General features: G+C 50.0%; 1 protein-coding gene across 2 annotated transcripts; it reads right to left on the minus strand.

The window, feature by feature from the left end:
• Positions 1-5234: 5234 nt before the first annotated feature.
• Impdh1 (inosine monophosphate dehydrogenase 1) lies at positions 5235-20800 on the minus strand. 2 transcript variants are annotated; one of them, XM_021164829.2, is made up of 15 exons: positions 20559-20800; positions 16498-16596; positions 13787-13835; positions 11677-11778; positions 11505-11579; positions 11061-11267; positions 10821-10908; positions 9809-10008; positions 9353-9443; positions 9063-9158; positions 8167-8310; positions 7923-8067; positions 7502-7645; positions 7282-7365; positions 5235-6067 (listed from the first exon to the last, which is right to left on the minus strand). In XM_021164829.2, the coding sequence occupies exons 1-15, from the start codon at positions 20726-20728 to the stop codon at positions 6046-6048; spliced, it is 1716 nt and encodes a 571-aa protein (XP_021020488.1). In that variant the 5' UTR covers positions 20729-20800; the 3' UTR covers positions 5235-6045. The 2 variants fall into 2 exon arrangements, with proteins under 2 accessions (XP_021020488.1, XP_029334865.1); XM_029479005.1 differs by having other exon boundaries at positions 16498-16599.
• Between the last annotated feature and the right edge of the window lie 3200 nt (positions 20801-24000).

Consider the following 24000-nt stretch of genomic DNA (forward strand, 5'->3'; position numbering starts at 1 on the left):
GAATTTATAGAAGATACAAAAGCATGTATAAAAACAATTTTTAACTTATCTTTGGGATATTGATTGTCAATCTATTTAAAATGATGGTATGTAATAGGTCAATTATTAATATTTTGTAATAACCAAATAAGTTGCTGTATTGAACAAGGAACATACACTTAGTCAGGTTTTTTAGACACAGTTTTTGTTATAGGTTTTTAAAAAATACATGAATATACTTTATAATTCTTTATTAGTACCACAATGATTCTAATAGGATGTTGAAACTGTGTTTTGAGGTAAAAACCACCTCCACCTTGGCCGTCTGCCCTCTGCTTCTTCTCAGACAGAAGAGGCTGAAGGCAGCCCAATCTATTGTAGGCCAGAAAACCCACTCCGGGTCTTAGTGAGAACAATATGGCTACTCTGGTTGGGACATGTGGAGGCTCATGGGGCAAAGGTGTAAAGCTGCCCGCCTTTTGGCAGCCTCTCGCACCACTATAGCTCCGGGAAACTGTGTGTCTCAAGGTCCCGCCCCACAGCAGCCAGCACATAGCTGGCTCCACATGGGCCAACCATCGGCTGGGAGGATGAGAAAAATGACTTTACAATAATGTTTTTTCTTGCCAAAGAATTGTTTTGGGCACAGCTAATATTTAATTACCATTGATTATAAATAATAACAATTATAAAAGCTTTCTTTATTTTCTGCAAAATCTTCTGTAGTAAACTAAAACCCTAAGAAATAAAGATATTGCCTCTGAATCTTTTGGGTGAGAGCAAGGATTTAAAGTAAACTTCCTTTGAGAAGCATTGGCTAATAAAATATTTTCCACTTAGGAAACAATATACACTGAAAGATTAAAACTCTTGGCTTCTTGCATAGAAGCAGAAATGATAAAAATTTCTCACATAATGTAGATCAATATTTAGCCATTCTAGAGGCAAAATATTTTAGTTATTACAAACTCACTAGAAGCAAAACCTTTACAATCATTAAGATGCAAAGGACAGAGAAAAGAAGAAACAAACTTTTGGATCTATAATAACTATATAAAAGGTAGGCACACCAGATTGTAATGCCTTGATAAATTTTACAGTCTGATTGACTTTTTTTAAACTATGAATTTGAACTTTATTAAAACAGCATCTGGCCAGATCTGTAAAGAATTACTTAGTTTCTTTTGTAACATTAACTTTGGGAAAGTAAAACCCAATTTTAAAACAATTATCACTTATAGAATTAATATTAGAAGCCGGGCGTGGTGGCGCACGCCTTTAATCCCAGCACTCGGGAGGCAGAGGCAGGAGGATTTCTGAGTTCCAGGATAGCCTGGTCTATAGAGTGAGTTCCAGGACAGCCAGGGCTACACAGAGAAACCCTGTCTCGAAAAACCAAAAAAAAAACAAAAAACAACAAAAAAAAATTTAATATTAGAAGCATTATTATCATATTATGAAGTTTGGCTGCCAATTAATACCTATGAATACATGCAAGCTTTAATGCTTCATTAAAGAGACATTGCTTTAAATCTTATCTTTAATTCTACTTCCTAGGATAAGAATCACATTAATTATTATCTCAACTAGAAATATCTTTAGAGACCCAGCCTCTTGGCCTGCCTTATGCCACATGTTGGAAGGACTCTAAATCTGAGTTATCAATTTTAAGGCTAACCATCTGNTAGCAATGTAACAATTATTTAATCTTAACCAATAACTTATGAGCTGATTGTGAAAACACGCAGAGCACATTACCAATAAAAAAAAAACAAACAAATGAAGCTGTTACATTTAGACCAATCAGAGAATATTAATTTTTCTAGCTACAATCATAGAATAAAAAGCACTTTATCATTTGCCAAACACATTAATCACAAATGTAGAGAACCCTCTAGGAAAAAACCATTTATCAGCTTTTTTACCCCAAAACTAAGAGGCTGTAGACTCTCCTTTTTCCTGTAAGGAACAGTTTCTCCAGCAGGGGCCCTCCTGCTGTGTGCCTGTTTCCTGGTTGAAGCGTATGGCTGCTCTCGGCTTTGATGAACCACCAGATAAAGTTTTTTAGCCATCTTTATTATTCAACATAAAACATAGAACATTCATTCATTCAGACTGGACATGAACTTACATGAATTGAACATGTGAACAGATTGGTGCACCAGACATTAGACAAAGACACAAAAAGGGCAGAGAACTTCTGCTGTAAAGCCCAGAGAGAACAAAGCGGGGCACCCCTGAAATTTCTCTCTGTTTCTGGGACAATTTCCTCCCGCATGATGCAGTTTCTAACTGCGGCCATCCGCCTGATTATTAAATCCCTTTTATTAAACCCTTTCTTTTCTCACGCCTAAAAATGTAGCTTCTGGGAGCTACGGCTAACTGCCTGTTACGTTCCTAGCCCCTGATAAACCTCACTGCTGAACCTAAGTGAATTAGCGCGCAGGTTTAACGCTGTTTCAACTTAGCCCATACCGACCTTCTCCAGTACGAATTTCCTTTAATTATTTTCTTCCATGGAGCTCCAAACCAGCAGTGCTTCTTCCAAATGTCCTGATCAAGGTTCAATTTTACTATTCCCAGACACTGGTTTATGAAGAAGGGGAAGGGGCCCATCCTCGCCAAATCATCCTTGGAGCCCAGTTTCAGGTGACCACGCGATAGCTCAGGAACAGCTAGGCGGCAGGCAGTAGCAGTGGGAGTGGCAGAATGATAGGGCGGCAGACTCCACCCCCCGATGCTCTCTTCATGCTAACAGTGAAACCTGTTCAGCCAGGTTTCAGGCTAGGGGGGTGGGGGGGAGGTTACACTGCACCATGCCAACCAAGCTGGACTCCTGATGGGAACGGAGTTCTGCTGACCAGGCACCGCTCCCAGCTGCTTCTGCACATTTACTTATTATGACCTTCCTTCCCAGAGCATCTGTTCCACTTGCATATTGACCACAGTGGATGAGTTTACAGTCAGAGTGAGCATGTCATCTGGGTTATCCCCCACCCCCCCTAGGCATTCTCTCACAGGATCCTTTGGTCATGAGGTCATGGGATAAGTGCTGAGTTATCTGAAATCGTTTTCTATAGCACACACTACCATGGGCCTTTGAAAAGGAAGCTAAAGTGTATAAAGTCCACATGAGTCAGAAAGACAGGAAGAGTTGAAGATGATGTGACTTTGAAGGGATGAGATGAGTCTCAGAAATCGTGCCATTGGAAGAATAATTTTCTCCATAACAATTCTCAAAGTTTGCTAAGTATCAGAAGCTGGGGACTCTGTCTATTCAGAGTCCTAGGCTCAGTCCACTCCCTGGAATAGCCTGAATCGCACCTATTGTGATGTTTTAGCTATTTGTCTACTTTATGGGATATAGACTCACTTGGGAGATGGACCCCTGGGCATGTCTGTGGGAGACTTATCTTAATTAAGTTAATTGAGGTGAGAAGATCTGCCTGCCCACTGTGGGTGGCAACATTCCATAGGCTTGTGGTCTCTTACCACTCTCTTCTTTGACCTTCAAGACCTTTCTGCTTTGATTTCTCCACCTTGATGGATGTATTGGCTGGTTTTGTGTGTCAACTTGACACAAGCTGAAGTTATCACAGAGAAAAGAGCCTCCATTGAGGAAATGCCTCCATGGGATCCAGCTGTAAGGCATTTTCTCAATTAGTGATCAATCGGGGAGGGCCCATTGTGGATGGTGCCATTCCTGAGCTGGTAGTCTTGGGTTCTATAAGAAAACAAACTGAGCAAATCAGGGGAAGCAAGCCAGTAAGGAACATCCCTCCATGGCCTCTGCCTCAACTCCTGACCCGCCTGAGTTCCAGTCTTGACTTCCTTTGGTGATGAACAGCAATGTGGAAAGTATAAGCTGAATAAACCCTTTCCTCCCCAATTTGCTTCTTGGTCATGATGTTTTATAAAGGAATAGAAACCCTGACTAAGACAATGCAACCCTGGAATTGTGAGCCGAGACAAACCTTTTCCCCCTTAAGCTGAAAGTATTTCATCACAGCAAGGAGAAGAGACTAAGACACCTACTGAGCTAGAACTTCCTCTAGAAAGGTCAGCCAATGCTAATAAACTCCAGATCATTGGGGCTCACTAACTTGCAAAGTAACCTATTCTAATGTCAGCTGTTGGCCAATGAGATCTAATTCAAGGGGAAACTCTCCCTTTGATCCACTCAACAGCTCGATTCAGAAAGAGCTGGCTTGATATTTGTCTAAAAGGTCAGATCCCTTTCCCACAATGCAATGGGCCATGCATGATGCCCCTGCAGGGTGCCCTCAATTAGGGGCTGCATCCCCTCATCGTTTACCACCTTATGGGATCAAAGCATCCTCCCACCAGCTAGGTCACCTCTGTTAGGTGCCACCAGAGCCACAGACTCTGGGACAAGGCCTTCAGGGACTCTCCATACAGTTCCTGAAGCACCTCTGAACTCCGCCAACAACTTGGAAGCCAAATTTCCTTCCCAATCCTGAAGATTGAGTTGCACAAAGTTGGAAGACACTTTAGTAAAAACCTGGTGTAGACTCAGAGTTCAGCAATATGAAGCCCATAGCCAAAAGGCTTACTCCACGTTGGGCCTGGGTGAGAGCAGCCATTATCATAGTGTGTCAACAGAGCCCTATGGAACCCCACTTGGTAGTCACTGGAGCATTACCACAAATCAGAAGAATCTTTCCTACCCTTTGATCTTCCCTGCCACTGGGGCATTCCCAGGTTATCTTCCTCTCTGACCATCTGAGTGATGACTATGCCAAAGCAGGACAGCTTGGCAACCACTGCCAACCTCCACAGCAGCATGGGAAAGCAATGTGAATGTCTTTCTAGGAGTTCAGAAGCCTACAGACAGCAAAGTCTGTTCAGCAGGGAGATGGAGGCTGCAGACAGTCTTGAATCACAGTAAACAGTGGTAGCTCACCCATCTGCCTTGTACACACAGGGGAGTCCCAGCTGGTGAGGTTGCAGGCCTTGAGTGGTCAGAGTCACCTCTACTCCATACTCCCACATGTTTAAGGTTGCAGTGGGAGCCGAATTGACTCCTCCTGTGATAGTGACAGTTTCGGGAACTGCTGGTCATTGGGCTCAGGCCTGGGAGTCATCCCATCACATGCCCCACCCACCTCAGTAAGTCCCTCAAGTGTGGCATCCCCACATCTTCCTGTAGAGGCCAGGCCCTGATGGGACTCCCAGGCACAACCAGGACAGGGGCCAGCCACCCCGAGGGCAAAGGACAGAAACAGGATCCCAGAGGCATTGATAACTGCTTGATTTATTCAGATTATTTAATATACAATGACATAATTGTGACCCCAAAGTGTGCAAAGTTAAAGCCTTCAACTGCAGCTGAGAAGAGAGGGCAGGGGTGGGACACTTGGGGATGGTGGTGAGTCAGGAATGAAGGGCAGGTGGTCATCAGCAGGCCCTCCCCGGGCTCAGAGATGGGGAAGTCAGCCGAGGAGCAGACCCCATGGGAGCCTCAAGCCAGAGGAAGGGGGCAGAGACCTCCCCCTGGCCTAGGTCCAGAACCCACAGTGCCACATGGCTGAGAGGATAGCACGCCAGGGACGGGCCAGAGGCAGGGTCAGGAGAGCACCATTTCCTGGAAGGAAGGGGGCAGCGAGAGAGAGAGAGAGAGAGAGAGAGAGAGAGAGAGAGAGAGAGAGAGAGAGAGAGAGAGAGGTGCCCTATAGGAGAAGCCAGGAGGGGCTACCTTCCCCAGGGGTCAGAGTTGGACATTGGGCCAGAGCAGGCTGCAGTGAAAAAGACCTGAGGCAGGCACAGGGCCTGAGAGCCAAGGCTGACTGGGCTCAGGGAACTGAAGGAGGGTGAACCCAGAAGATCTTAAGGGGCAGCCTGGCACGGGGGTGGGGGCTACCTGACTCTGTGGGGTTGCCCAGGAGAGGGGCCTGTGGCCCCTCAGGGACTCCACTCCTCTCCCTGGAAAGGAGCTGGGGAACCCGTAGTGCAAATCTATGGACCACTCAGTTCTGGAGGGAGGCTGTTCCTAGAGGGGGGGCCCGGGGTTCGCCCCCTCCACTGCCTTGGCCGCTGCTGCTGTCCTCAGTACAGCCGCTTCTCGTAACTGTGAAGACAAAGAAGACAGGGCTAAGAGAAGATGTGTGGCCTCTACTCTCTTCCCAGCATCCTCTTGCCCATGGTCCCCCGGGTTTGGGAATAGGGCAAGGGGCTGCAGAGCTTGCCTCTCAGCCAGGGGGCTGGAGGAGGCAGAGGTGGCCCTGGACCTCTGTCTTCCTCTGGCCAAGGCTGCATGAAAAACCATGCCAGTGCTAAAGGAACCTGTGCTCCTTCCTGCCGATGCCACACCTGAGTGGATCGTCCTTGGTGGCCAGGAGGGGGAGACAGCTCAGGCAAGCACAGCCATCCTCACGGAGCAGACTTCAACTAGCTCAACCTTTGGTACCCTGTTTCCACCATGCCCCCCCATAGTCTCGGGCCCTTCACAATGGGGTAGCCCCAGGCCTGTAACCACAGGCATCTCTTGGTACCCCACAATGAGGTTCGTGTTTTGATTGGTTGAGGGGCCATGGTTGGATGAGGGTCCATGATTGGCCTCCTCCACCATGATGCTGGGAGTGAGGACCAGAAGGGCCCATCTGGGTCCATGTCTCCTGATTAGGCTCCAGCACTACTCCCCACCCAATCCCCATTCTCCCAGCCCACGGCCCACCCAGACTGCCCCTGCTCTATTCTACGCCTGGCCCCGGCAGCGCAGTTACTTACACGGCAGAAAGGTATAGCTATGGGAGGGTGGGGCAGAAAGAGACACAGGTTAGATGCCCGCCTATGATTAGGGAGATGGGTCCTCTCGACCAGGGCGGGCTGCATGCCTACAACTACTGCTGCCAATGAGCTCGGCCCCCAACCCACAGTCACACCGGCATCAGGCCTGGCATCTGTCTCTCTGCCCGTTTCCCCACCAGAGGGTCCATGCCCCCATTTTCTGCCTGCCTGCCTGCCTGCCTGGGGCCACCACCAGCAAGAGCCCAACACCAGCAGCCCTACTACCAGCCACCAAGCTTCTTGAGCAAGCACGAGCTAGGAGCCCGGGTAGGGCTAGCGGCCACACCTCCCGTGCCTTGTCCTGGAAGCTACCCGAAGGGAGGGAGGGAGGGGAACAGCCAGCCTACACGAGGCTCCATGACTAGGTTCCAGGGTGGACTGGGCCCTGTAGACAGGGTAACAAGAGAGGCCATGTGGCCCCTGGAACCTCAGCTTAGCCTTTGAACCTGTCCAACCCAGTACCAGTCAGCCATGGTGAGGAGGCTACCCACTTACGAGTGTAGGCCGTGCACGCCACCCTCAATCTGGGCCGACATGGTCCGCTTCTCAAACTTGAGCTCTCCTGAGTACATCATGGATCTGAGAGGTGGACAGGTGAATAAGTCAGAAACACCCCCTTCCTCGCCCCCCAAAAAAATAAAGAAAAGAGAAAGAGAAGAGGAAAGAGGAAAACCTCCCAGGACCCTCTGCTGCCCTTTCAAGTTGCAACACTCACCGCAGGACAGACAGGCTTTGGGCCCCAATATCCTGGCAGCCATGCTGGATCCCTGCTATGAGGTAGGGCACAAACTTCTGAATGGAGCCTTTATCCTGGATGGAGCCTGAGACACCTTGTGCGATCTTCACCTTATCCCCCTCGCTGCATGGAAGGTGGGGAGGCTAAGCTGAGCAGCCAGAGGCTCCAAGTACCCAACCCTGCCTCTCCAAGGTACAGATAGAATACCGCCCAGAAGGATCCCCACAGCAGCCTCCGCCACATACTAGGCTACAAGAGAAACAATGTATCCGGGTCTCTGGTCAGGTCAGGCTACATCTGCCACTTTGCATGTCTGTGAGTCTCCACAACTTGGGAATGCGGTCTCAGGTATCCATCTGAAGTCAAGGCCATGGGGGAGTCCAAGGAAACAAAGACAAACCTGAAGTATCTTTTCTGGCTGCTGCTGCTCTTCTCCATGGCATCCAGAGAACCCATGCCCCGGTACTTCTTCAGCCTCACCCCATCTGAGAAGAAGTATTCACCAGGTGCCTCCGTGGTGGCAGCCAGGAGGGAGCCCATCATCACTGCAGAGATCAAGGTTGAGGGCTAAATGCCTCCTGCTCCACACAGGAGTCTGACTGCCCCTCTGGCTTCTAGTCCTCAATACCAAGTGTTCCCCTCACCTGTAGAGGCTCCAAGTGCCAGGGCTTTGACCACATGGCCCACGGTCTGGATGCCACCATCCGCTATTACCGGCACCCCAAAACGCCGGGCGTACTCGGCCACCTTGTAGACAGCAGTCCCCTGGGGTCGGCCACAGGCCATCACTGGGGAAAGGGGGATGTAAGGGACAGAGATGGATCAGTGGTCTTCTCCTTGTATCTATCCCCGCCAATGGAGAAAGGATGGTGAAGATGGTGTTTCTGAGGCCTAAGGCAGGAGAAAGTCATTTTAGGTTCCTAGGTCACCCACCACTAACTAGCAGGACCATAAAGGATATGGATCAGGGGATCAGTGCGAGCCATCAGACGCATGACCTCAAGACTGGCGGTCTCTAGCACCAGCCGCTGTGGAGGCATGGCTTCCTGTAAAGAAGTCCTTTGCATTAGCAGCTAATACCAGAGCTGGGTTCCTATGGCCTCCTTTGGAATACGGCTTTGCTCTCAACCTCACCTGGGGGCTGGGGCAATGTGGGTCTATGGAATCCCTGGATGTTCAGAGACTTGTTTCTTTCACACCACTGGCATGATCTGGTCACAAATGGGATCCAAACCCTCAGCTATCTTCCACCACACACACACACACACACACTAGAAAGTGTCACACTAACCTTAGAGGGTGGTACCAACAGCGTCCCCACCACCAGTCCGAAAAGCAGGTTGGTCCACTCCCAAAAGCCACATGTCCTCGTCTGCCTATACCTGCCTCTTCCCACAACTATGCCAAGACAGGGTAAAGCACACACCAGATCCCCGCTCCTGAGAATCGCCTAGTGGGGCAGATACTCATGTATCTATAGAAGAAGAGGCCAGAGTGGTTCTAAATGGCAGCCCTTCCTCCTCCTCCTGCGGATACCCACCTTCCTGGGTGATGCAGATGGAACCACAGCCCATGCCCACACGAAGCCCGTCCACACCAGCATCAATCAAGTTCTTGGCCTGGGCTGCTGTCACCACTGGGGATGGAGGAAGCCGACAGAGGAATGTGAGGACAGTGTCCCCATCCTGCCCAGGAATGTCCTGGGATCTTAGTATATCTCCCCCAGCCTAAATGTTCACCAATGCCCATCCTACCCCTTATCCCCCATGCCTGGAAGAATGTCATCACCTAGGAGTTCTGGGGGGCTGAGGGGGGCCACTCCACACTCACCATTTCCCCCAATCACCTGGAGATGGGGGTACTTCTGCTTGATATAGTGCACCATGGCGATCTGATACACTGAATTCCCCTGGGATGAATCCTGTTAGCAGGGACAAAAAAGCTCAAGCTAAACAGCCAAGTCCCCTCACGGGAGTTAGGGACCAGCACTCAGAGAGCTGCTGCTAACTAAGTTAAACACTGAGCGAAACAAGTGAGCCTGTATAAAGCTGAGCTCAGTGCTGGGCAAATGGGGCCTCTCAGTGAGTGTGAGTTGTAATTATCAGGGTAAATGAGCTTGTATGTGAGGAGAAAGCCTTGGAGGGAGGGCCATGGTTTGTTCTGGGCTCTACAATTAGCCTAGTTCTGATACCAGAGAAGCAGAAAGAGAGCAAAGTGGGGAGTAAAGGCTTAATAGAGGTGAATGAGCCTCACAAGCCTGATGCAGGGAACCCGCCACCTCCTTACTAGTACTATGACGTCAGCGCCGGCCTGAGTGAGCAGGTCCAGGCGGTATTTGTCATCCTCACGGGTGCCCACAGCTGCCCCACACAACAGCTGTTTGTGGGAGTCCTTGGAGGCCAGAGGGTAGTCTCTGTTCTTCTTCAGGTCTGTGCGCGCAATGATGGCTACCAGCTCATCTTGATCGTTGACTATGGGCAGCTTCCCTGACCAGGAGGAGAGAGAAGCAGGGTAGTGGGTAGAAGAACCAGAAGGAAATAGTACGAGAGACCCCTGAAGTACCTAAGTTAGCCACTAGGTGACAGCACCCACCCAGGACCTGGACCTCTTTCCAAAGATCAGGAAGCAAAGAGCCTTCCCAAGCAAGCGAGTTCCTAAGGCTCTTCCTTCCTGCCCAGGCTGGTTTGGTGGGACAGGCAGCCCCTGAACCCTGGCAACTTTTCACTTGCTGGAGCACGTCACTGTACAAAGTACCCAGACAAGGTCTTAATGTGAGACTGCCCTGAGGGAGGAACATGGATCCTCTCTGCCCAAAGCAAATCCTAAGAACTCTCCACCGGGGACCTGGGAAGCAACAGCCCACAGGAACTTAACGTACGTCATACAAACAGTCGCTCTTTCGGATATATTTAATTGCGGGACTTTTCAAAGACTCTGAGAAGTCAATGGGTAATTTTCTTCTTTCTTTTGGTTTTTGACACAGGGTCCCCCCTCCCCCCCCCATATGAAGTTTTGGCTGTCCTGGAACTTCCCTCTTCCTCAGTCCTTTCCCAGACTTCTAAGACTGGAAAGCTCTTTTACTATGACAAGCACCTCTCAGGACTAGTTTGGAAAAACACTGGGAAGACACTGAATTAGGACTGGGCTTCTGTAAGCAGGTAGTGGAGTATCGGGGAACCTGCTTCAGACTGCCTAGGGTTATTCACGTTTTCTCCAAGACATTATTGGGCCAATACAAGAGCTGAGGAATAATGGAAATTCTGCTGTACAGGAAGCTGGGGTGTCTACTCCCTAGTACCTTTCTTGCTGCGCTGCAAGATCTCATTTGCTTCTTTCAATGTCACACCTGCTGGAGCCACCACCAGCTCGACCCTCGGAGTCATCACCTGTGGGGCCAGGAACATTTGCCTGCAGGTTGGCAGGTGAGAGAGACGGAGCCAGGCCTCCCTATGGTCCCTGGTCACAGGCACCAGTCTGGGGCCCCCGGGGGTGGAGTTCCCTCTGTGATGCAGCTCTGCCTTCCCTGCCCTGCAGGCACCTCACTGAGGAGGGTGGTGTGGTCCTTCTCAGCAAGGAAGTCAATGTCTCGGGAGGTGACGATGCCCACCAGCTTGCTCCCCATGGTGCCCGTCGCGGTGATGGGGATACCAGAGAAGCCATGCTGTATCTTGGCCTCCAGAACATCACCCACAGTATGTGAAGGGCTCAGGACCACAGGGTCTGTGATGAAGCCTTGCTCAAACTTCTGTAGACAGAAGAAGAAAAGAGCTGCAAGAAACCCAAAGGTGTCACATAGCCTGGCCACCAGGGACACAGGGGACCCTGATAGGCCATTGAAAAGTGAGAGTCCTCAATACGGTGAGAACCAATGGGAAAATGGGGAGCTAAGCCCATATTTCATTGTAAGGAAGGGAACCTAGGTCCCACATCAGTTAGAGGATCAAGTAGACTGCATGTTTTTGAGGGTGAGTCCAGTACTTGCCTTGACCTTCCGTACTTCATTGGCCTGGAACTCTGGGGTACAGTTGTGGTGAATGAAACCAATTCCTCCCATGAGCTGGTATAGAAGGGAGGTATGGTAAGAGCAAAGGCTAGCCTCCTCTTCCCTCTGCACACCCCGTTCCTGTTCATCCCCACCCAGGCAAGCGACTCACAGCCATTGCAATGGCCATATCAGCCTCTGTCACGGTATCCATGGGAGACGAGATCAATGGTGTCTTCAGTGTGATCTTCCGGGTCAGGGCTGATGTCAGGTCCTAAGGATAGATGCACGGTCCATTGAAGGATTTTATCCACTGGACAAACATTCGCCAGCATCTATATCCTGCATAGGCCAGGCTTTGCGGCCCAGCAGTGAGCAGTACAGCTCTTGGGGAACTGACCATTCCACTTGAAAAGAAAGTGGATGTGAGGCACATGGACAAGGTCACTTCAGTTGAAATGAAAGCCACAAAGAGCACCAGGCCCATAATCCCAAGATGAGGCAGGAAGATTAGGAGTTCAAGGTTAGCCTTGGCTAATACTGAATTCCAGGCCAGTCTGGATTATACGAGACTAAAGAGAATAGTAAAAAGGAGATGTAATGAAGAAGGAAAGAGAGAGGGGAGGGGAGACCAAGGCCAAGTAACACCAGGAACAGGGTGAATTGGATTCTAGATAACAAGGGCTGGTGAGAAAGGTAGGCCCAGGGAGGCACCTACAAGCCAGGTAGGAACATAAATGGCTAAAGGTCTGGAGCTCAAGAAAAAGATCAGGATTGTTAACACAGGACGCACATCCTTACTCGAAAGATCCCAAATCCAAATGCTTTACAAGCTAAAGTATTTTGAGTACAGACAGGATCACAAGTGCAATGTTCCACACCTGACCTCGAGTGACAAGTCACCTTCAAATGCAGGAAAAATACTCTATGACATTACCCTCAGGCAGCGTGTAAGATGGATATACAATGTAAATTAATTTTGGTTTAGATTTTGACCCGTTCCTGATTTCACACTATATATATGCAAATATTCCCCAAAAATCAAGTCTACAAATCTGCAAGCATTTTGGTCTTGAGTATTTTGAATAAGAGACATTTCTCCTAAATACATTTGTGGGTTGTCTGTTTGTACATGGCTAGACCCTGGACCCTTCTGAGAATCAGGCTGATAAATACTAATCTAGCCCCCAAATTCTCCAAACAAACTCTAAATGAAACCTTTCAGACTCACAGGCCCCTGCAGGACATGCGAGCAGAGCTCTGGGCCCACACCTAATCACACTGCCTCCTCTCCTGTCAGGCCCCAAGCAGCCAGCATAGGACAAGGAGATCCCTCATGACTAGGCAGATATCTTTCTAGTCCCTCTCTTCCTAGCAGTCAGACCAGAGTTTGGCATAGAACCAGGATGCCCAGCCCAGGATGTGCAATAAACTTTGTTAAACTAAGTGGCTAAAACAAGAAGCCTTCCTGATTGCTATCAAAAGGGAACAACCAGAATAGCCCAAATTTCCCCCACCCCCTAAAAATCTTGTCTGGGTCAGCTTTGTACACACAGGCTAAACCTGAGTTTCCTTAATATATAAGTGATCTAGGGCTGTGCACGTGCAGGCTCTCAGGCCTTTTGTGAGGGTGGAAAGAATAAACAGAAATAACCACAGCCATGGGTCTTTTAAGGAGGCATGAGTTCAAGACAGATGGCTGCCGTTCCCTGAATCGTCTTACACCATCGTCTCTACTCTTCTCAGCCTTCTAATTATTCGTCGATTTGGCTCAGTGCTAGCCCCTCATGGAAAGGAAAGCATTGTGTTCCTCTGTATCAGTCCAAAGTCCTCCCTGACCATCCCCCCAGCCCAGTCCTACCCCCTCAACCCCTCTTGCCAGTTCTTGTCCATTATGGGTCAGTGCCCAATCACTGAACACTGTATTCAAAGTGATCATAATTTTAGAGCATAGCCCTGGCTCAGCATTTCAGACAACAGCTAATCCTTATTGTCTATATAATAAAGCAGCCACGCCCAAACCGTCTCCTCACAGGACCTTTTTCTGAGCCAACCCTCCAACTTCTTCAGTGACAGAGCATCCTCTAAACTCAGAGGCTGCCACTCAAGACTCACCAGGATCTCCCCCAACCCCAGGTGCCTCTGCCCTTGACTGTGTGCCTGTCCCTCCCACAACAATAAGGGTAATAGGCAAAAGAGCATTCCCAAGGCAAGCCTCTCCCACAACCTTCCCTGGAACAAGAAGTCAGCCCCTTCCCTGAGCCAAAGGAAGAGGCACTTACCACTTCATCAGCTATGAAGTCTATGAATCCTGGGAGGATCAGGAAGTCGCTGGAAAGACAGAATGAGAGTGACCAGTGGGTAGGGTGTCCAAAAGCATTGGGGTCTGCTATCCTAGGGTTGGCAGCAGGGGGCGGGGGGTAGAGGAGCAGAAAGGATGGAATCCACTGACCCTGTGGTCCCATGAGAGGTCTTCCTCACCACCACCACAACCCCCATAATGTAGCTTCAACCTCAGGAACTATAGCCAAAATATGGCAGATGGAGGGTCTACAGATCTGGAGACCACCCAGTTTGTGAAAGGACATAGAAGTTTCCTATATGGTCACACACAGTACATACAATGCACACCTCTGAGGACTTCTCAGTCTGTTGTTTTTAGTTAGTTAGTTTTATAGATAGGTCTCGTGTAACCCAGATGGGCCGGGTTATCTGCTATATAGCCAGGGATAATACTGAACTCAACCTCTTGCTTCAAGTGATGTGATTATGAAACCTGTATTTTACTGTCATCTAAAATGACCTTGAATTCATCTTCTTGGCTCAGAGTGCTGAGATTACAGGTATGTGCCACCGTGCCTGGCTTGAGATTTCTGTCTTGACAGGTGTGGTGGTGCATACCTTTAATCCCAGCATCCAGCATTCACACAGAGGCAAAGGGATCTCTGTGAGTTTGAGGCCAGGCTAGTCTATAGAGAGTGGGTTCCAGGCCAGCCAATAGTATATAAAGAGACCCTGTCTCAGAAAAAAAAAAAATCCTTAGTCCTAACAAAAGCAAAGAATAACTCAACACAAAAAACAGAAGCTACACTGCAGGGGGGGGGGGCTCATCTCTATAATCCCAGTACTTAGGGAGGTAGAGACAGAAGGATTGGGGTTGAAGCCAGTTTGTGCTACAAGATCCTGCTTCAGAAGAACAAAACAATAGCAGAACAACAGAGAATCCGGGTTAAGGATGTAACTTAGTAATAAAGCATTGCCTATTGTAACTTAGTAATAAAGCTTTGCCTATTGTGTACAAGGTTCTAGGTTAACTTAGTAATAAAGCTTTGCCTATTGTGTACGAGGTTCTGGGTTGGATTCTCAGCACTGCAAGAGAGAAAAGAAAACACAGAATCTGAAAATGAGTTTGCAATGCAACATGACCCAAGCACAGCCCAGCACAGCCCAAGGCTGGGGCTGCTGAGTCACACAAGGTTCAAAGCAGCTGGAGGGACCCCAGAGACCTGAGCTCAGGACATGTTCTGACAGAGCAGGCACTGGGGCAGGAGCAACCAACATACATGGGAAGGACAGCCAGAAGTCCTAACAATTAGGACCTGCCAGAGCATAGCAGCTGTCAGCGTGAGTGAGGTTAACAGTCAAGTGCAGCCTAGGAAGAAAGAGCAGGCCTGCATGGTAATTCTAGGTATACACTGCCACAAGGCCAGGGATGCTACGGGCACAGTCTACCCGAAGTCACAGTGAGCCTAGATGGACACACTCAGAAGCAAACGACCCAAGTTCAAATACACTCTGAGCCCAGCTAGGCAAAGCAGGAGGCACTTCTCATGTAGGAAACAAAAGCCACAGGGCAGATAGGAGTGCTGTGACTAACTTGCCACCAGGCCTAAAAGAAAATTTAATGGTTCGCCTTCAAACTTCCCTAGGAGTGCAGTAAAACTCCTATCAAAGATAGAGCCCCTTTTAGTCATCAAAGACCACCAAGGCAGCAAAGAACTTTTACCCCACCTTGACCTCCCCTGGCAGCCTATTTCCTTCTGTGGTACACTTAGAGGCCAGAGAAGAAACACCCGAGTCTGGGCCCATTGGCATTTTCTAGATAAAAATCACCCTTCACCCGTGGGTCGGCAGGAGGGCGCCCTCCTCAGAACAACCGGAAAGCTGACAGACAAACAGGACTATTTATGAGCCAGGGTAGAGATGACAGGTGACAGGCCACAGATGCTATTGACTCTCCAGCAGCTACTCTGCCCTAATCGAGGGTTCTGATGCTCCTTCCTGGCAGGGATGTCGTCCTGCAGCCAGGAGACACAGCTAGTGCCAGGCCTGCAGGGAGAACTGGCCGAGGGCCCACAGGAAAATGCAAACTAAGCTTGAGGCAGACAGGTAAGTCTCTACCTTTCTCCAAAAGGCCACGTGGAGTGGGCTTGAAAGGTTGGCACAGAATATTCATGGAGGGCATCAGTCCCAACCTATGGGCAGGAAGCCGCACAAGTGGAAGGGGGGGGGGCTGGACTAGATATGGAGAGACAAGGGCCACATTACTGCCAAATGGGCCCCTTCCTGGGGATTATTATTCAACCAGCTGCCTGAGATGGGATCCTGGGACCTCCCTGCTTTCACGGTGAGGCATGGATCATGTGGTTAAAGACCCCCTAGAATAGCCACTTCTCGTTTTCCTACATGTCCCAAGGCCTCTCCAGGATGGCCAAGACACCCAGGAGAATAACAAGGGGGCAGGCTGGCCTCGGATTTTAGCCAGTTATCAGTCAAGGCTCCCTGGGCAGTGATGTCGCTGTGCCACGTCCCTCTCTATTCTCGGTGCAAGCCTCCTTCCTTCCCTTGCCCAGCCCCCACTGGCCCCAAGTCACTCTTATTGGGCGAGGGCATTCGGGCGTCAGCGAGGAGCAGCCGTGCACGTGCGGGGCGGGGGCCAGGGGCCGCCAGGCGGCGGCGTGCTCACCCAGGTAGGGCTAATCTCGGCGCTTACTTGTAGGTGAGGCCATCCGCGTTGGCGAAGAGCTGCTGCGCGGTGAGCCCATCCTCGGGAACGTAGCCGGTGCCGCCGCTGATCAGGTAGTCCGCCATGCTGCTGGGAGACACCGCGACCCGACATAAACACCCGCGCGGGCCGCCCCGCTGCCACTGCCTCCGCCGCCGCCGCTGCTGCTGACGCGCACCGAGGCCAAGCTGCCGCTGTGGGCCGGGGGCGGGGGCTGCGGCTACGGAGGGAGGCCCCGGGCGCCGCCCTCTCCTCCAGCCCCTCCTTCGGGGATCTCTGCCTCCGCCCCTCGTCGCACAAAGGCCCTGCCCGGCTCGCCCTGCTGCCACTGCTGCACTCACGCCCCGATCACCCGCAATGGCACCTCGACTCTGGCGACCAGGCCGGGGGTTGAGGGCAGGATGTGTGACCAGAGAAAGAGCCAAGCGTAGACACGCCCCCTTCGCTGCTCTTCAACGTGCTCCCCGGAACCCCAGCAGTGGACCTCACAGGGCTCACCCCTAAGATTCCTTAGGCCACTGTGCCCCTTAGTCTCCCATTACCTCCCCTAGGGGTACCTCTAACATGGCCCTGTCTTTTTCCAGTAATTATTCTCCCAACTCTAATAAAAGCCCCAGAGCTCTGAAATATCAGTCTGAACTCAAAATTCCCCAACACACAGGAGATGGGCCTTGGATCACTATTCTTGCCCGGACCCCACGCAATTCCTAAGGCACAAGCATTTCTCTCTCTCTCTCTCTCTCTCTCTCTCTCTCTCTCTCTCTCTCTCTCTCCCTCTCCCTTTCTTTCTTTCTTTCTTTCTTTCTTTCTTTCTTTCTTTCTTTCTTTCTTTCAGCAATGCTTGACATTTGAGAAGCCTTAGAGTCATCTGCCATCCTCAAAGCATTTTTCATAAATGAGCACATATATTCTACAATCTATTAATTGGCAGTTATTGGCCCTCCTCATGCATAGGTGCAGAAGGGGAAGGGCTATTCCCAGTCCCAGACTACACACACACACACACACACACACACACACACACACAGAGAGAGAAGGGGAGTGGAGGGAGGGAGGGAAGAGCCTTCATTCTCAGCTCCTGAAAGATCTAGAGACCAGGAAGGAGTCTAAAGAAGAACATTTGTTTTGAGTAGGGATAATAATGTCAGGTTAAAAACTGGGGAAAACTCAAAGGTTTGGGGCAGTGGCATAAACAAGTATACATACAAACAAGGACAGAAGCAGGCAATTTTAAAGTTTTTTCCCTTTAGGAGAACCTAAGTGGCCAGTTCTGAGCAACTAGCAAGACCTAGATTTCAATCTGAGAGACAAGAAGATTAGGTAGCAAACCCATTCACACGTGGAGAAAGGTGGAGGTGGCCAGAAGGGTTATCCCAGACCATTACCCTTTCCCCCAGCCACTAGCCTGCCCTCCTGACGTTCCCACACATTTGGGGAGAAAACCAGGTGTCCTGGGGACACTCTTCTCCCTCCCTGCCTTGAGAGCTGCTGTGTCTCCTTTTCTCCCCATCCCAGGAAGGCTGGGTTTGTTTACCTCTCACAGTGTGGTGACAGCCAGGCCCAGGGGAGCCTTGGCTTCCAAGTCACCAGGCTCTCTGGGGTGCCCAACCTCCCCAATGGTACCCCCGGGACTCTGCCAGGAAAACAGAGGCTATTCCATGCATGTGCAAAGGGAAAGGCAAGTCTCCCATGGAGCTCAGCATTACAGAGGATTTACAGATGTCTTCTTGGCTCTTGGGAGGTGGGCACCAGTGGAGCCCAAAGGATAGGGCCTGGTGTGAGCCCCGAAGACCCTGGAGCATGGGAAAGGAAGGAGAGTGTCGGAGTCCTTGGCAAAGCAGGGATTGGTATCTGCTTGCCAGGGATCCTCTCGGGTTCTCCAACCCTCAGGGCTTCATTCTAGAAGCCCAGGCCAGATGGGGAGCCAGCACTAGAACCTCTTGCTTGTTACTTATAGTCAGAACAGCGAGACTAGCCAGAAGACACACCCTGGTTATTCTGAACCACCCTTCCTGGACACAGAAGAAATAGCCACCATATCAATAATAGGCTCTGAGCATGGCCTGTCCCAGTGGTCTCTCTGGGTTTCTAAGGAGCCTACTATGGGTCACTATTCCCTACATCATGAGTCAAGACTGGCTCTGGTTCAGCCAAGGCTGGTGGTGCCCAGAACAGCTAGACCCCATCACCTCAGGCAACTTTAATGTGTCATCTGCCTCAGCCTAGGACTTTGGGTCCCAAGAGAGGAGACTGGCAGCTATGGGGAGGGTCACCTTGCCAGTGATTACAGACTTCAGGGCCCCATTCTCCCTCCTGCTTTGACCTATGTCAGAGCTCTTCATTACTCTAAGCTGCTGGGCTCAAGGCTGAGTTAGGCTGTCCTTTTCTAGAGACTTAATCCATCCCCCTGGCTTCCCCCCTCCCTCTTCCTGCAATTCCCCAGCTGCTTCCTCCATAGGGAGGAGACACCAGGCAACCAGTGGGCCTCTTTAACGCAAGGAAGGGCAGCTGGTCCCCTGAGACTCCCCTCCTCACAGCTTCAAGGGCAGGGGGCAGGCCCAAGGCAGCTGCTCAGGGGAATAGGGGAATAGTGTCCACCAGGGCACTAAAGTTCAGGCAAGCAGCCCAGAGGACTCTATCTGATCTGAGGTTGTTTAGAGGAACAAGATTTCAAAACAACACTTTTAGGGGGGAAAAGGTAAAGACAACATTAGCATTGTTAAACCGGGATAAGTGGGCAGGGCTCACCCAAGTTCAAGCCAGAGAGACCAGTAACGGTGCTGGACTCAAGCTTCTCAGAGAACCCTTGCCTCTTCCTACAACTTCAGGTTGGTGGAGGCAGATGGAGGTCTTAGCCGGCAGGTTTTGGATTTTATACTGGCCTGGCTGGGGTCCAAGTTTACACAGGCCATTCTGAGCCTAAGTGGGGGCGGGAAGTGTGGGGTTGGCACTGTCCCTTTGATGCAGCAGTACATCTGAAAAAGAGATGCACCCGCCTGAACTCTGAGATTCTACAGTTCTAGTTTCCTTCGTGCTCACAAGTGCCGTGGCCCGCTTCCTCCCATATAGTGGCACCTCTCTAAAACCCCAAGCCCTCCAACCTAGATTTCTATTATAGAAAAACGGATGGCAGGTTGCTTAAGCCTAAGTCAGTTCTAAAGAGACAGCCAGCAACGGCAGGAGGGGCTGGGCTTCGTAGCCCCTAAAGCCGTTAAAAGTTCTTACATAAGCGGCCAGACCCTGGGCAGAAGAACTACCTGGCTAATTCCCCAGACCACCCTCCCCTCAAAGCCCAGCTGCCAGGTCACCTCCCCAAGCTGCTGAGCACCAGCAGATGGGGTAGAGAAAGAAGTCCAAATCCCCTGGACCGGAAGGACAGTAGGATTGCATTTCAAACTGCGATACAATCCAGAGATTAGCCGCTGTCTCTTTTTTCAGCTCGTTCCCTTGAGGCCCAGTTCACTGCCCCAACTCTTTCTCCAGCGACCCTCATTCATTGCCTTCCAGAACCCCTGCATTGGGGTACAAGTCTTTCCAAGGAGTGAACAGCAGCAGCCTCACTGGATCTCAGTGCCTGGTGAGGAAGTGCAAGTACCTTCCCCTGGTCCTAGGGAGACACTCAATCCGGACACCCACACCTATTGAATACAGTTGTAGGAAGAAGAAAGCTGAGGAGAAAGCAACGTTGGACCGGGACTCCAACAAGCACTTTTTGTACCCCAGAGGTCGGAGCCACTTGTACCAAGCGTCGCTGAGTGTGTAGTATAGGTCGGATCTTAGATAAAATGTTAGGGAGCGATATTACAACCTGCGCCCTCTCCCCAGCTCCCCGGAGTAACGCGGCACTGAACTGTTTGCACAGTGCCCGCCTGCATCCGCCAGCCAAGAATCAGGTGTATGACAGTCTAACTGCGTCTGGGGAAGTGCAATGGCAGTAGAGGGGACCTGCCCCTGGCCTCCCCAGCAGCGCTACCCGGTCTCCCGGCGTTGCCGCGCCCTTCTCTGCCGCCCGCCCCGGATGCGCCCGCGCGCCTTGCCCTGGGCGTCACCTCTCCGGCTCGTAGCCGGCCTGCAGCAGGCGGGCGCTGTACCGCTGCGCCGCGGTCTCATGTCCCGGGTGTTGCCGGGCTCCGGGCTCTGGAGCGGCAGCCGCTCCGCCTCCCTGCAGCAGCGGCGAGAGCAGCCCGGACTCCGGTGGGGGTGAGAGCCGTTCCTCCATGCCATGCGGAGGCCGCAGCTCTGGGCGGCGGGAGCCTCTCCGCGTGGAGGCTCCCGAACCGGGGTAGGCAATAAGAGCCCCAGTCCGCTCCGGGAGGGGGCGGGGTAGTGGGCGGGGTCTACTACTAGGGGCGGGGCTGGGTGTTTGGAGGCGGGGCTCTGGAAGAGCTGGTTTGGGGTCCTGGAGTCAATAGAGCTCCGTCCTTGGCACTACGCTCTGTTCCGCCCCGATGAGACGCCACTCAGGCTGAAAAGTAAGCAGATGAGCAGATGGTGAGGTGGAGCGAGATTTGTGTTCTTCAAGGACCCAACTGAAGAGGACCTCCGCTGTACCCTGTCTCGTGCACCTTCGAGTTTCTCCTGGTTTCATCTGAGGAAAAGGAGCGCAAACACCAGGGTAATGAACTATTATTGCATGGCCTCTTGGAGTGCTTCCAGTCCTGGGCAAGAGAGGTGGGACACTCCATCAAGCCCTACCTATTCAACAACCCTCACCATTTCTTTATACTGCTACCCAGAGAAGACAAACAGGCTACTGGCTCCTGAAGGAAAAGACCCTAGTCTTGCCCTGCTTGCAGTCTTCCTTTACAGGGAAGTAGGGCTGAGCACACACACACACACACACACACACACACACACACACACACGCTCATCTGCTGCCTAGAAAACACTTTCTATTTCAGCTTTGTTACTATTGTCAGCTTTCATAAAGCAACTCTCTGGGAAAGCAAGAGAAGAGTTATTGCCTTCGGGCAATTTATTTGAGGAGGCCGAGTAGATAGAAAACAGAGCCGAGTAGAAAGAAAACAAACAACTGACAATTCTTACACTGAATACTTTTTAAAAGAAAAAAAAATCTGACAATCTCAGGAATAAATAATAGACGCTTAGTGATCTGGGGCTGGAAAGATGGCTCAGTGATTAAGAGCACGGTTGCTCTTCCATAGGACCCTGCTTCAATTCCTAGCGCCCACATGGCAGCTTACAACTGTCAGGTTGTAACAGGTGCTTCATTGCCTTCTTCTGGGTTCTACAGGCACTGCATGAACATGCTGCACAGATATGCATGTAGAAAAACACCTACACACATAAAATAAATAAAGTTGGATGATCTGCTGGCACTAAGATCCATTTCAAGAACCCAAAATTATGGCCTTTGTGTTGGCTAGTTTGATGTCAACTTGACAGAAGTTAACTCTACCCTTGGTACCAGACTCTGTCGTGGGCACCCCCCCCCATCTGAACCAAGGAAACATCAATTGAGAAAATGATAAAATGACTCTCTAAGATCAGGCTGTAGAGCATTTGCTTAGTGGTTGGGAGGCCCCAGCCTACTGTGGGTGATGCCATCCCTGGGCAGGTGGTCCTGGGTTCTATAAGAAAGTAAGCTGAGCAAGCCATGAAGATCATGGCACCTCCCCATGGCCTCTGCATCAGTCAGCTCCTGCCTCCAGATTCCAGCCCTGCTTGAGTTCCTGTTCCAACTTCCTTCAATGATGAACCACAGTGTGAAGTATAAGCCAAATAAACCCTTTCCTCCCCAATATGCTTTTGTTCATGGTGTTTCATCACAGCAATAATAACTCTAAATAGGACAGCCATTAATCCAAACACTCAGAAGGCGGAGCTAGAATGATCTCTGTGAGCTCAAGGCCAGTCTGGACTACATAGCAAGCTCCAATCCAGCCAGGGATGCACAGTTAAACCTATCTCAAATAAATAAATAAATAAATAAATAAATAAATAAATAAATAAATAAGCAAGCAAAGACAGACAGAGAGACAGACAGAAAGAAAGAAAGAAAGAAAGAAAGAAAGAAAGAAAGAAAGAAAGAAAGAAAAGACAGAATTAGGCCACACTAGGTGGTGCAGGATTGTAAGTAATCTCAGCTACCCCAGAGGTTGAGGTAATAGGAACACAACAATTGTGGTGTTTTGTATATGCTTGGCCCAGGGAGTGGCACTATTAGGAGGTATAGCTTTATTGTAGTAGGTGTGGCCTTGTCAGCAGAAGTGTGTCACTGAGGAAGTGGGCTTTGAGACCCTCCTCCTAGCCACATGAGGGCCAGTCTTCTCCTGTCTGTCTTTGGATCAAGGTATAGAAATTTTGGTTCCTCCAGTCCCACATCTGCCTGGATGTTACCATCCTCCTGCCTGGATGATAATGAATTGAACCTCCCAATCTGTAAGCTAGTCTCAATTAAATGTTGGCTTTATAAGAGTTGCCTTGGTCATGGTATGTCTTCACAGCAATGGAAACCTTAACTAAGACAGAAGTTGGTACCATGAACTGGGGTACTGCTGTGATAGGCCTGACCATGTTTTTGTTTGGAGGAATGTGGATTTTAGGACTTCGGATTTGGGAAGCAGTGGAATGCTTAATGGACCATCCTAGTAGGAATGTGGAAGATGGTGCTGCTGAGGGTGACTTGATTGTGTAGACCTTCGACCCAAGAGGTTTCAGTGGCGAAGAATTTTAGTATGTGGCCTAGAAACTGTTCTTGTGATATTTTGGCGAAGAATGTGGCTGCTTTTTGCCCTTGTCTGAAGTGTCTGCCTGAAGCTAAGGTAAAGAGATTTCAATTAATTGAATTGACAAAGGAAGCCTCAGAAAAGTCCAGCATAGAATTGTCCTCTAGTTTGCTCTTAAAAGGAGCTTTTTGATGAAGCAGAGTAAGCATAGAAAGGAAAAAAAATGCAAAATGTGTGGCTCAAAGAATAAAGGGGCAGCAGGAAATAGAATGAAGCAGTGTCCTGTCTTCAAGAAGATAAACAGATTAAGAAAGTAGTGATCTCGAAGCAAGAACCCACCCTGCTAAGCTTATTGTCTATGCTTTTCCATTTTGAACAAGGGACTTGGTTATTGTTTTCATTTGGACTTTTAATGTGAAATGAACTACAATCCAGAACTGGAGAGCACAGTGTGATCCAGATCTTGAAGCTGGAAGACACAGGCTTTTTCTGGATCATGCAGAATAGTGGCCATGATAAACTTAGGCCGAGGCATGGTGGTGCACACCTTTAATCCCAGGAGATGGAGGCAAGCAGATCTCTGAGTTCGAGGCCAGCCTGGCACAAGTTCCAAGAAGAGAGTAATTTAGGTCCAGACACAGTAGTACACGCCTTTAATCCCAGAACTCAGGAGGCAGAGGCATACAGATCTGAGTTCAAGGTGAGTTCACAGGGCAAGTTCCAGGACAGCCAAGCTTAGGCAATGAAGGAGCTGGAAAGCAGAAAGCTAATGATAATGTAATAGAACAAAGGGATCATGTTC

This window comes from Mus caroli, chromosome 6, assembly GCF_900094665.2.
Source record: "Mus caroli chromosome 6, CAROLI_EIJ_v1.1, whole genome shotgun sequence".
Lineage (NCBI taxonomy): Eukaryota > Metazoa > Chordata > Mammalia > Rodentia > Muridae > Mus > Mus caroli.

Bases quoted from the DNA above. Each gene is read 5' to 3' on its own strand.
- Impdh1 (XM_029479005.1), bottom strand. From the start codon at position 20,728: ATGGAGGAACGGCTCTCACCCCCACCGGAGTCCGGGCTGCTCTCGCCG. The intron at 13,836-16,497 runs GTAAGCGCCGAG...CTGTCTTTCCAG, and splicing joins GCGGATGGCCTCACCTACAA to CGACTTCCTGATCCTCCCAG. The intron at 9,444-9,808 runs GTAAGGAGGTGG...CCCTGCTAACAG, and splicing joins GCGCTGACGTCATAGTACTA to GATTCATCCCAGGGGAATTC.